At 36.2% G+C, this 14479-nt stretch overlaps 1 protein-coding gene across 1 annotated transcript; it reads right to left on the bottom strand.

Moving 5' to 3' along the window:
• Positions 1-9006: 9006 nt before the first annotated feature.
• On the bottom strand, positions 9007-9975 carry LOC138160405 (taste receptor type 2 member 40-like). Its single transcript, XM_069087007.1, has one exon. The coding sequence runs from the start codon at positions 9973-9975 to the stop codon at positions 9007-9009; it is 969 nt and encodes a 322-aa protein (XP_068943108.1).
• Positions 9976-14479: the final 4504 nt, after the last annotated feature.

The raw sequence follows: 14479 nt of genomic DNA, 5'->3' as shown, positions 1-14479 counted from the left end.
GAGAGAGAGAGAGAGAGAGAGAGAGAGAGAGAGAGAGAGAGAGAGAGGAAGAGAGAGAGAACAATCTTTTCCTCCATAAATCTTAGATCACCTTTTCCATATCTCTCTTCTGTCCACATCATAATCCACCTTGTATCTTGCTTATTTATGTTCCACCTTGCTCCTCTTCCCTCAGAATGTGATTTCCTTGATTGGAGGGCTAATGTTAGTCTTTTATCTTTATCTATGTTGGTCTTTAATTTTTTTTTAATTTGTAGAAGAAAACAAGCATTTCCATAACATAGTACAATAAAAAAGATGATTGCACACGAAACTGCAAATCCACTATGTACAACTTACTATTCCTTTCAAATATATGAGAAAATTATCATGTACATTTCTTTTTTCCCCTCTCTCCCCACCCCCCCAGCTAATTTTACAGATGAGGAACTGAGGCAAATAGGATTAAGTGACTGCACAGTTATTAAATGTCTGAGGCTGGATTTGAACTCAGGTCTCCCTGACTTGAGGCCCAGTGCTCTATCCACAGCACCATGTAGCTGTTCCCATTGTCTATTGGTCTTGGTTTCTGGCTCATGTTGCTCCCACATGTGATAACATTTATTAGACTTCGGGAAGTAAATGTTGGCGAGGGCTGTGGTCAAGTACACTCCAGTGCTGTTTCTCTTTACTTGCTGAGCTGATTCCTGGTTTTCTCACTCAAGAGAAGGGTGCCCAGATCTTGCACTCTTATGATGGTGAAGCTCTTTGGTGGAGGAGAGAGGTAATATTAGGAAAGGCATCTGGTAGACTGGATATGGGAGCTTAACAGGGGCCATAGATCTCACTTGTGCTTTCTTCTTTTTTTTTTTGTCTTTAGATAATTTTTATTAATTTGCTTGTTTACTTTTAGTTTACAAGATTCAATTCCACAATTCCTTGAGTTTCACATTTTGTCCCCCTCCCTCCCCTCTCTCCCCCTTGGCAGCATACAGTCAAGTATAGGATCTGTAAATACTTGCACATTAGACATCAGTCAGGTTATAAAGATGGATTGTATCAGATGGAATGAAAAATGATAAAGAGGACATAAAACCAAACAAGAAAAGGAAGAAGATCAGGTATTTTGCTTCAATCTGGATATAAACTCAGTTCTTTCTAGTTATTTCTCTGAATGTAGACATCTCTCTCCATTATGAGTCTTTTGGGATTGACTTACATCACTGCATTGCTGAGAAGAGTCCAGTCTATCAAAGTTGGTCATCACACATATGTTGTGTCTGTAATTGTGTGCAAATTTCTCCTGGCTCTACTCTTCTCACTCAGCATCAGTTCATATAAGCCTCTCCAGGTAAATATGAAGTCCATCTGCTCCTCGTTTCTTATAGCACAATAGTATTCCATAACATGCATATACCACAACTTGTTCAGCCATTCCCCAATTGATGTGCCCCCCCTTAATTTCCAATTCTTTGCTACCACAAAAAGAGCTGCAATAAATATTTTTGGATCTATCATATCTATCATACATATGGGTCTATCTCCTACTTCTATGATTTCTTTGGGATATAACCCTAGGAGTGGTATTGCTGGGTCAAAGGGTATGAAATTGTTTATAGCATAATTCCAGATTGCTCTCCAGAAAGGTTGGATCAGTTCACAACTCCACCAGCAATGCATTAGTGTTCCAATTTGCCCACATCCTCCCTAGCTTCTTTTTTTTTTGCCTTTTTTTGAAGGGCATTTGGGGTTAAGTGACTCACCCAAGGTCACACAGCTAGTTTTAGGTATGTGTATGTGTTAATTGTCTGAGGCTGGATTTGAACTCAGGTCCTCCTGACTCCAGGGCCGGTGCTCTATTCACTGTGCCACCTAACCGCCCCATGTGCTTTCTTCTTTAGCAGCAAATTCACAATCTTTGTTGAGGATGTTATGGTACATGTTCTGCCATCTTACCAGGATTGTTCTTGCTGACTCCCTACTCATCTAAGTGGAGTGATCTTGCCTCTACCGTAGTTGATGAGTTCCCTGTGCATCCATAGCCATATCTTTTGACATTTTTCCTCATTAGAATAATTTATAATTGTGTCTTCAGAATTTCATTCATGTCCCTCATGGGCTGACTTTCCTTGTGTGCCTTTAATTCATGGAATAGTTATTCTCTCTTTGATTCTACTGAAAAGTAATACTCTCAAATCTAGGGTTAGAATATACCAAAGTTTCTTTCCTTTCTTATAATAAATTCTGAGATGCTGTAGTCACTTCCCTGAAAAATTCCTAGTATTATTTTTTCTACTTATGTTACTGAGTCCTTCACATTCTTTTGTCATTCTGTATGGACAATTATTATAGTGTAAGTATCCATCTGAAAATTCTCATGTGCAATTTCAGCAGCATGTGACCTTTAAAGTATATTATATAGTATATGTTTACCAGTAGTTTCCATTTTTCGTGACAAAACTAGATAACTAAAGAAAACCATATTATGTAACCAGTCTGGTAAAAAAAATTTTTTTCAAAAGGGAATTTCTTTATAAAATGCAAGGAACATTTAGTGTTTGAGATTTTTGGTGGACTTTGCTTGTTGTGCTTGAGATATGATTATGGTATCTGAGACACTCCTCTTGTAATGAGACTCCCAGAAAAGGTATGCACAGTCAATATACCTCTATGGGTTTGTATCCAATCAAATCATAGCTTATAAGCCCCCTTAGGTGTGTTTAATTTCACTAGTAAGCTAGAGGACAATATAAATTAAAGGCAAATTCATTTAATTAAATAACATAGTAAGAAAAGTAACAGTGGAAAATTCACCCCATAAAACTAAAGGTATATTTGTAGAACTATGGACAGCATTGGAAGAATGAATACACATAGGGGCTACCTAGGGAGGTATACACATAGGGAACATGTATGTCAAGGGCTCAGAGATGGAGGGAAAACTTATATGCTCATGCTGCAAGGTTGAAAGTAACTTTTGGTGATGCCATTGTGTTATGTTCTTTGGGGCTACTCATTGCTGAATCCTGCTTTCTGTTAGGTCTTTGCCTAGGTGTTGGATGATGCCTCTGTTGTTCCTCCACTGGATGTATTATGTCCTGTATTATTGGAAGAAATATCAAAAATCTCAGTTCAGTGAGATTATGGATCCATTGATGTATAATATAGTCAGTTATTAGACCTTCATTAAGTACTTACTCAGCACCTGCCAGGAACTGTGCTAAATGCTGGGAACACAAAGAAAAATAAAAGACAATTTCTGCTTTTAAGGAGCTCACAGTCTAATTAATGCACTGCTGGTGGAGCTGTGAACTGATTCAACCATTCTACAGAGCAATTTAGAGCTATGCCCAAAGGACTATGAAACTATACATAGCTTTTGATTTAGCAATACTACTGTTACATCTGTGTCCCAAAAGAGATTAAAAAAAAAAAAAGAAAACCAAAAAGGAAATGACCTATCTGTACAAAAGTAAAACGTACTATGTACCGAGTGACAGCATTATTGTAAGATAATCAGCTGTGGACAGCTTAGTTCTCAGCAATACAATGATCCAAGACAAACTCTGAAGGATTTATGATCAAAAATGCTATCCATCCCCAGAGAAAGAATCGATGGTGTTTGAATACAGATCGAAACATACTTTTCTTTTAAACTCTTTATTTTTCTTGAGTTTTTTCATTTTTCTATGTTTTCTTTCACAACATGATTATTATGGATATGTTTTGTGTGATTACATATGTATAACCTCTATCAAGCTTTTTGCCTTCACAATGAGGGGAGGTGGAGAGAGAGAGGAAGGCAGAGAATTTGGAACTCAAAGTTTTAAAAATGAATGTTAGAAATTGTTTTTACATGTAACTGGGGAAAATACAATACTAAATAAATTCCAAACAGAGAGAACCCTCTGATCATCTCCTGAAAGAGATTCTAAAATAAAAACTCCCTGGAGTATTATATCCAAATTTCAGAGCACCCAAGTTGAGGAGAAAAAATTGCATGCAGCCAGAAAGAGACAATTTAAATATTGTAGAACCACAGTCAGAAGAACACAAGATTTATCTGCTTCTACATTACAGGATCAGAGGGCTTGGAAGGTGATATTCAGGAGGGTGAAGGAGCTATAATTACAACCAAGAATCACCTGCCTAGCAAAACTGAGTATTATCCATTAAGGGAAAGAATGGACCTTTGATGAAATTGAGGATTTTCAAATTTTCCTGATGAAAAGACCAGAGCTAAATAGAAAATTTGGCATTCAAAGAGAAGACTGAAGAGAAGAATAAAAAGGTAAACAGGACAGAGAAAACACAAGAGATTCAATAAGGTTAAACTGTTTATATTCCTACATGGGAAGCTGATACTTGTAACTCCTAAGAATTTTCTCATTAGTAGGCCAGTTAGAAGGAGTATAACATAGAAAGAGGACTTGGGTGTGAGTTGAATATGATGGAATGATATCCAAAAAATAAAATTAAGGGGTGAGAAAGAGGAGTGCATTGGGAGAAGGGGAAAGGGAAAGGTAGAATGGGGTAATATATCACATTTAAGAGGTGTGGAAGAGCTTTTACAGTGGAAGCTAAGATGAGGGAGTTGAGGAAGAGTCTTGAACCTGACTCTTATCAGGAATTGACTCAAAGAGGAAGTAACATACACATTCATTTGGGGATAGAAATCTATCTTACCCTACAGGAAAGTAGGAGAGGAAGAGGATAAGAGAATGGGGGATGGTGCTGATAGAAGGAAAGGCAAATTGAGGGAGGTGGTAGTCAAAAGCACAATACTTTTGAGGAAGGAGAGGGTAAAAGGAGAGAAAGAGTAGGATAAATGGGGAGAAAATAAAGTGTAGGTGAATACAGAGTTGGTAATCACAACTGTGAAAAAACTTTTACAGCAAGTTTCACTGATAGAGGCCTCATTTCTCAAAAGCATATAGAATTGGATTATAGTTATAAAAATAAGGACCATTCCGCAATTGATAAACAGTCAAGGATATGAAAAGAAAATTTTCAGACAAAGTAATCAAAGTTATCTATAGTCATATGAAAAAATTCCCTAAACCTCTATTGATTAGAGAAATGCAAATTAAAATATCTCTGAGGTACCACCCCTCATACCTATCAGTTTGGTTAATATGACAGAAAAGGAAAATGACAAATGTCAAAGGGGATGTGGGAAAATTGAGACACTAATGCATTATTGGTGGAATTATGAACTGATTCTATCATTCTGGAGAGCAATTTGGAGCTATTCCCAAAGGGTTATAAAACCATACATATCTTTTGACTCAGCAATAGCACTACCAGGTCTGTATCCCAAAGAGATAAAAAGGGAAAAGGACCTATATGTATACAAAATATTTTTATAGCAGCTTTTTTTGGTGGTAGCAAAGAATTGGAAATTAAAGGAGATACCTATCAATTGGGGAATGGTTGAACAAGTTATGATATATGATTGTGATGGAATACTATGGTACAATAAGATATGATGAGCAAGATGCTCTCAGAAAGACCTGGAAAGACTTACATGAACAGATGTAAAGTGAAATGAGCTGAACCAGGAAAACATTATGCAAAGTAGCAGTAATATTGTACAATTATCAACTGTGAATGATTAAACTATTCTCAGCAATACATTGATCCGAGACAGTTCTGAAGGACTTAAGATTAAAAATGCTATGCACCTCCAGAGAAAGAAATTATGGAGTCTGAGTGCTGATTGAAGCATACTTTTTTAAAACTTTATTTGTCTTTTTTGGACTGTATTTTCTTTCATAACATGACTAATATGGAAATATATTTTGCATAACTGCACATGTATAATTTATATAAAATTTCTTGCCTTCTTAGTGAGGGAGGAGAAGGAGAGAGAGGGAGAATTTGGAACTCAAAATAAAAAAAAATGAATGTTAAAATTGTTTTTATATGTAATTGGAGGAAAATGGAATACTAAATAAAAAATAAGATGAGATAATATTTTGTAAAAAAGTGCTTAGTACAGAACATAGCAAGTACTATATAAATGCTAATTAGTACTCATTATTATTATTTAGGAAGATCAATTAGGAGACTATTGCAATAGTCCTGACAAGTGGTTATAAAGATTTAGCTAATATATATGCTGTGTGAATGTGGGAAAAGGGGAAGATGCAAGGGTGTTGCAGAGGAACACTTGACAGCTGGATGTGGAGAGGGAAAGAAGGAAGAACTGAGGAGGCTGTGGACTTGTGTGACTAAAAGAATGCCCTCAACAGAAATAGGGAAGTTTGGAATTGAAACCCTTTGTAAATTCAAGATCCCTTTGCTCCTCAGAAAGTTGGCTGAGTTGATCAGAAACTGCTCCTTAGATCAACTGTATCCTTCCAGAGCCAGAGATCACTCACCCCATCCTTTGTAGGCTAAGGGCTTGGGAGACATGGTATTCCAGATTTTCTGGGACAGCTCCAAGTTTTAACTTCTTGTCCCAGACTCCCAAGGGGTTCCAGTTTAGATCTTCATTTGCAATTACCAGTTCTTTGTTGCTGTTGTTCAGTCATTTGAGTTGCATCTGACTCTTTGTGAACCCATTTGGGATTTTCTTGGCAAAGATGCTGGAGTGTAATTTCCTTTTCCAGCTTGTTTTGCAGATGAGGAATCTGAGGCAAACAGGGTGACTTGCCCAAGGTCACACAGATGGAGTTTCTGAGGCCAGATTTGAACTCAGGAAGATAAGTCATTTGATTCCAAGTCCAGTGCTTTATTCACTATCCCACCTAGGTGCTCCTACTGCCAGCTCTGCCAGAAGTCAGTTTGCTTCAGAACAGGAGACCTCTAAGTCCTGTTTCTCTCTCTCTGTGATATTCCCCCTGCCTTCCCAAGGGTACTTTAGATAAAGAGATGGAGAGGTAAATTGAAAAGGATTAAATATGGTGGCAACTGTAGGACAGAGTTTTTACAATTTTATATAACATATCCTGCCAATGTTTTCTAATAGATCCAAGTTTTTGTAGAATTTTTTTTTTTGTTTTTGAATCAGAATGCTAGACATCTTATTTATTCTCCTTTGCTGGAACGATTCAAATCAATGGTTTGGTAGAGTTGGAACCATGTTCTTTGTTACTCTGAGGTGGTTTTGAAACCCCATTTAAGTAAGGATACACATATTTAATTCAACTCAGTTCAGCAAATATTTATGATGTGCTTATTACGTACAAAGCACAATGCTAGGGATTAGAGATGCAAAGAGGAAAGATTAATGTAGTCTGTGCCATTAAGGACTTAAGGTGTCTAATGGAGATGCTGATAAGTATGTGTACAAATTAATATGATATGAGTTGGAATGTGATAGCAATAAGGAGAGTTCCCGACAAAGTGGCCTAAGAAAGTTTGAGAGGGAGAGCTCATGGGATCATAGACTTAAAACCAGAAAGAACTGATACTTTTTTCATAGATGAGGAAACTGAGGTCTAGAGATGTTAAGTAATTAACCCTGGGTCAGGCAGATAATATTAGAGGCAGGAGAAGAATGCCAGTTTTCCTGATTCTAAGTCCAACCCTCTATCTACTAGGTCACAATGCGTCAGCTGGGATGCTGAGGGACAAGCTTATGGTAGGGACAATGTAGCTAGGAATTGAAAGGAGAAAACCATTTTAAAACATAGGTTAGCCCTTTTTGGTGTGTCAGCATTTAGAGAAACATTGGTTGTTTTCTTAGGATTGAAAAAAATCTAAACAGTCTGTCTCTTTGTACTACAGGCACTTACGTAAGAGACTTCCGGGACTTTCATTGTGGTGGTAGACATTCTTTTTACAGTCACAGATTGCAGCAACTCAATAGCTATTCCTCTAGTATTGTGGCAGAAAATTTTGCTACTGTAGACAACCCAGAAATAAGCCTCTCCAGACTCAGCCAGGTTAGTCTTTGGATAAAAAGCACATGGTCCATGACCCATACATAAAACCTTTCCACCTTGGGAGAACCAGAGATTACATTTCCCTGACATAACTATACTAAGATTAAATGTGATCCCAATAAATAGTAATTTTATCAAAAAGTATTTGAAGCAAAAAAAGCTCCATAAATGTTTTATTTTCCTGGTACCTTCACTACAGTTAAGCATTGTCTATGTAGCTTATACATTGTGTTTGTGTATGTGTGTGTGTGTGTGTTGGGGGGGTGGTTTGGGGTAGTGTGGAGGGCCTGGTGGTGGTAATGTGGAATACAAAGGTTTGATTAAGTTTCTTTATTTTTTTGAGATCATAAAGTATTAAAAAAAAGTCCCTTTTGAGGTATTTGCTTAAAGGTTTAGGGGTGGAGTTTAATTTTATAGGTCAACTTTTTTTTATGTAAGAAGGTACTTTATGCTTATAGGTTCAGTGACATCTCAACAATTTTTATCCATAATTATGATTTACAAAAAAAGTCTAATGTTCTATGCCCTGACTCTTAGATAGCTAGAGATTACTTTGGAGATGGGGGTGGGGAATGCAATTCAATTCAAAAACCTTTTATTAAGTACCTACTATGTACAAGACACTAAGCTAGACAGGAGACATTCAAGAGACTAAAATAAAAACTTGTCCCTGACCTCAAAGAGATTAGATTCTATTGGGGAAACATCTATGTAAATAAAATATTATTTGAGGAGGAATAAAGTACTTATAACTAGTGATATCACCAAAACTTCCTAAAGGAGGTGCAACTTTGCCTAATCTTGGGAGGAAACAGAATTTTAAGACATAGAGGTGAATAGGGAGTGTATTGCAAGAATGGGGACAAGCAGGGCAAAGGCATGTAGGTAGGAGATGGAATATCTAATTCTCAGGATAGAAAGTAGGCCAATTTGGTTGGAATATGACATGTATAGAGGGGAGTAGTGTGAGATAAAATTGGGAAGGTAAGTTGAAGACAGACTTTGCAGAAGTTTAAATGCTAAGCAGAGATATGAGTATTTTGTCCTAAAGGCAATAGGAGTCACTGAAGACTGTATGAGGAAAAGGCCAGGGTTGTTGGATCAGGACCCTGTCAGTTTCTCTAGGTACCATTTACTACTTCCAAACTTTTAGGTTGACTTTAACATTGTTCTGAAGCTTCTTCCAGGTCCTCCTTAATTTGGGATTGCCAAAGATCAGCAAAATTGAGTGACCAGCAGGGTAGGCCGCCATGATAATTCTGCACAAAACACTTCCAAAACTATTAGTATTAAGGACATTGGCCATATAGAGCATCAAGGCCACAAAATTGAAAATGTAGAGGAGGAGGAAGAAACTAATGGCTTTGATTGCCCCCAAGTGAGCTTCCATGCTGGGATTTCTGATACCTTGAGCATTACTCTTCATTTGTAGTGTGTGTCTCTTGAGAGAGATGATCAATAGTGTAGCTGCACAGATGAACATAATTAGAGGAATGAAAATAGTCAGGTTGTAGATAATAGCTAAGTTAACCACATTGGTCTCTGTAAAGTATTTCTTTTCTCTGGTATTGGAGGAGGAGGCTTGGATGGAAGTGTTAATATAAACATTGTAGATATCCTTGGTAAGGGGAAGACTGCAGAAAAAAGAAATGAAGACTGATAGACAGAGGAGCCAGGGCATCAATCCAGCGATTCTCCACCTTAGCCGGAGGAACAGGGGATGGGTGAAGTTGGCAATCTTGACACAATAGAAAACACTGAGCCAAGCAGCAAACCAGAGATTGGAATAGGTCAGGAACATGAAGATGACTTTGAAAGTTTTATACACTGTATTTTGACTATAAGAAAGTCGGAATAATAAACTGTAAGTATTTTCCATCATCATCCAAAACTGCAGCAAGATCCTCGAACAGCTCAGAACTGTCAAAATAGAATCACTAGTGGAGAGGGTTTTGCTTCGGAACCACTCAACGGCATTTGTGGTCACAATGAAACCATTCCCAATAAAGCCAGTGATGCACTCAATTCCTGGGACTATTAAGGTGATCAAAAGGAAAGGTTGATGTATATCATCATCTGTGTAATCAGTAGTTACTCTTGCCATTTCTTCTTTTTTTGGTGTTCTTGACTCCACTCTCAGATTGAGGCTCCAATTCACATTTGCTCCATAATCCTCTGGCTGACAGATGCTCAAGGTACCTATTGCTTATTGAACTCAGATAATGATCATTCCCAATTTTTCTAAATTTGCTTGTCACATGACCACAAGTTGAGAGGTTGGGAATGCAAATGACTACAGGATTTGGTTACTGGTCCTGTCTCCATTTGTCACAGACACATTATGTTTGGGCCTTCAGCGGGGTGTTATGAAGAACTTGAGAGGAATTTATATAATAGTTTATTTCTATCCCCAGAATCCACATTAGTCCTTCCAACTCCATGTCTGGTGGAATAGCTAATATGCTAAAGTTTTCTTTGTGTCCCACGTAGCCCAATTTACCTTGATCAGTCTTTGGTGGCTCTGAAGAATCCTTCTTCAGCCTAGGTTTACTGGCTCTTTAAATTACCTTCCTTGACTTAAGAAGTCAGGTCAAATCATTGACTTAGTTGCCCTGAACTTTGTTTATTTTCTTTCTCTGGTGAGAAATTCTGGTTCTATATAATTTTTATGCCCATACGCAAGAATTTCTGGATTGCCCGTTCCTTAGATGCTGCTATTTTAGAATCCGATTTCTTCAGGAAAGTATGGTGGGATGAAACAATGAATAGAAGCAACAAAGTAAAATGCCAGTTTACTTAGCTATATGCAGTAAAAGGCTCTGTGACAATATTTCCATTTGCCTTGATCGTTTCTCTTATTATCAGCATGATTGGCCATGGAGAACCCTATGTTTTATTCTTTGGAGGCCATCAGAAAGGGGCATATTCTTAGGAATACTTTATAAAAACCAGAAATAAAACATAACATGTATAGTGGTATGTGTGTGTGTGTGTGTGTGTGTGTGTGTGTGGTGTGTGTGTGTATGTAAGCAATTGCAACTTGTGGGAGGGAGAAAATATGCATTTTTAAGCACCTACTATGTTCCAGGCACTATGCTAAGGGTTTTTACAAATATTATAGTATTTGATCCTTACAAAAGTCTGTAAGAGTTATAATCTGCATTTTATAGTTGAGGAAACAGAGTCAGACAGACATTAAATGACTTAGGGTCTGAGGCTAAATTTGAACTCCTGACTCCAGGCCTAGTTCTCTATCCACTATGCCACTTAGCAATCTCTTTTAGAAATAAACACATATTCTAGAGAATAACAATTGTGATGATAGAATAATTAAGCAATTGGGGTTAAGTAACTTGCCCAAGGTTACATGGCCAGTTTTTTTGTGTGGGTGTTAAATATCTGAGGCTGGAACTGATCCCGGGTCCTCCCTACTCTGGGGCTGGCACTCTTACTCACTGCACCACCTAGCCACCCCTAAAATCTTTCAAAGATGTTTTTCTCTATAATGTTGTTATCTTTGTATAAATTGTTCTCCTAGTTCTTCTCACTTCACTTTGCATCAGTTCATGGATATCTTCTCAGTTTCCTCTGAAACTACCTGCTTTGTCATTTCTTATGGTACAATAATATCTACAATGTTATTCTTTAGAGCAGTAGTGTCAAACACAAATGGAAAAGAGGCCACTAAACCATATTTTTGGAACCTTTCAGGCTGCATATTGACTTTGTTTTAAAATGTAATATTCTCAATGTATTTTTATTCCTTGTATTTTTTGTTGTTAATGGTAACAATTGTTAATTGTATTTTTATTTATATTGTTAAATATTTCCCAGTTACATTTTAATCTGCTTTGGGCTGTACTTTGAAGTGGTAGGGGCCACACCTTCACATTAGAGCACTGTTCTTGTGCTGTTTCTGGTTGGTAAAATTTTTCAGCCTGCTCACATCCACATTGTACCCCTTCATTGCATTCTGGCTAACCTGTAGCTTTAATTTCTCAAAGACCACAATATTCCAGGAATCGTAGCTGTATAATATTACAGAATATTGTGTTAAATCTCTGTTTTATTGAGAATCTTAGGCATTAAAAGCACCACACAATTTGCTTAAGCAATCTAGTTTGTTTTCCTTCTGTTCAAATCTTGATCTACTTCATCTTCCAGGTTGACTAATTTACACATCTGTGTATATATATATGCATATGTATGTGTATGTGTATATGTATGCATATATGCTTATATATATATCTATGGTGTGTATGGTATTGCTAGATCAGCTCCATAGGATGTCCATTTAAAAGCCTGGCAAACCCATATCCACTTGGTTTTTACTGCGTGGCATTAGACTGAGCTCTTTGGAATGAATGGCATTGCCAATTAGGAAGTTCTGCAATATTTCAGAGTTTAATGCTATTAATTGTGATGTCATCTATAAACAGGAACATCATAATGCAGCTGTCATTATCTATAGGAAAGTCCTCAATGTCTCTAGTGAATATATTCTTGGCCTGGGCTTTGTATTTGTCCTCCTCCATGATAATGGCAAACACCTTTGGTGAACATACGTCTCTTTGTTTTATGCTTCTCTTGAATAATCAGAGCACTAAATGAAATTAGTATTGTTATTACATCTTTCATGGAAACTTGCACTATTTTTATATAAGCATGGAAGATTCCTTTTTAGCAGAGAGACTTTAAGATGATATTTTACTTGACAGAATCAAATTATTTTTTAAATACTAAAGAGATTACAAGGGAGCATGCAATAATTAAAAATGCCAGGTACTGTGCTAAATAATTTACAGATATTATTCCATTTCATTCTCACAAAATCCTGAGATTGGTACTATTATGACCCCCCATTTTATGATTAAGGAAATTGAAGTAGAAGTTAAGTGACTTGTCTAGGGTCACACAGCTAGTAAGTATTTGATGCTGGACTTGAAGCCCAGGTCTCACTGACACCAGATGCAGTGCTCTATTCGCTGTACTACTTTTCTGTACAGTGAACTTTTATAGTATTTTGACTTTATGCCAATTATGTGATAGTTAAGATGGGACCCGCTTATAAAACATTTATGAAAGCTCACTTTTCTTCTCATAACTTCATCAAGAATACCCTCAATATGTGGAGAGATTATTTTATAAAGATAGGAAAGTAGACATATGAGATGCTATTTATTGGCAATTGCTTAATTGCTTTTTAAAAAATAATACATTCTTTTAATTTTCCCAAATATTTGAACTTTCCTATTTCAGATATCTTGAGGGTCCCTCAATGTCTTCAAAATTCTTTTTCCTACAGGGCAGACCTACTCTCTATATATGTGGGCTAGTCCAGCTGCTTTTTAAAATTTCTTTTGTTTTCAACTTAAGAAATAAAAGAGGCATTTCTATAATACAGTAGAATATAAAAAAGATGATTGTACATGCAAATCTATTATGTACAACTTGCCGTTTCTTTTAAATATATAATAAAGTTATTGTATAACTTTCTTTTTTTTCTTTCTTCCCCCTTGCCCTAGAAATGGCTATCATTAGACACAAATATGTATGTATGTGTGTATGTATATATATACATACAAATGTATATATGTAAGACCTTTATATGTATACTTCTATCTATCATTTCTTTCTCTGGATGTTTTAGTGTCTTCTTTCATATGTCCTTTGTAGTTAATTTGGGTATTTATAATAGTAAAAATGATTTAGTAACTCAAAATTGTTCTTAAAATAATATTGTTGTTGCTGTATACCATATTTTCTTAGTTTTGCTCATTTTACCCTTTATTATTTCATGCAAGTCTTTCCATGTTTTTCTAAGACTATTGAGCTTATCATTTCTTATATCACAGTAGTATTCCATCACAATCATATGCCACAACTTATTCAGTGATTCCCTAATTGATGGACGTCACCACAATTTCCAGTTCTTTGTCACAACAAAGAAAACTGCTATATTTTAGAACATTTAGGTATTTTTTCTTTTCCTTTAATTATCTTTGGAAATAGTCATAATAGTGCTATTTATGGGTCAAAGGATATGGGCAGTTTAATAACTCTTTGAGAATAATTCCAGATTATTCTCCGAAATGATTGGATTAGTTCACAATTCCACCAACAATGAATTAGCATCCTAATTTTTCACATCCTCTTCAACGTTTGTTGCTTTCCCCTTCAATCAGTTTATTCAATTGCTTAGGTGTAAAATTGTATCTCAAGGTTGTTGTAATTTACATTTCTCTAATCAATAATGATTTAGAGCATTTTTCATATGACTATAAATTTGATTTCTTCATCAGAAAACTGCCTGTTCACATCTTTTGACCATTTGTCAATTGAGAATTACTTGTATTTTTAAAGATTTGACAAAATTCTTTATATATTTGAGATATTCGACCTTTATCTGAGAATCTGTCTATAAAAAATTTCCCCAATTTTATGTTTTCCTTCTGATTTTGGCTATACTTGTTTTATTTGTACAAACCCTTTTAAATTCAATGTAATCAAAATTATCCATTTTACTCCTCATAATGTGTACTCTCTCTCTCTTGTTTATTCCTAAATTGTTCTTCACCTATCCATAAGTCTGATAGGTAATATATTCC

This window comes from Petaurus breviceps, unplaced genomic scaffold (assembly GCF_028583685.1).
Source record: "Petaurus breviceps papuanus isolate PSGF00001 unplaced genomic scaffold, PetGlider_PUasm1.0 181, whole genome shotgun sequence".
NCBI lineage: Eukaryota > Metazoa > Chordata > Mammalia > Diprotodontia > Petauridae > Petaurus > Petaurus breviceps.
Note: the sequence above shows the minus strand (reverse complement) of the source record. Positions and strands in the feature narration are given on the sequence as shown.

What these genes read in the sequence shown, in the direction of transcription:
- LOC138160405 (XM_069087007.1), bottom strand. Translation starts at nt 9,975, where the DNA reads ATGGCAAGAGTAACTACTGATTACACAGATGATGATATACATCAACCT.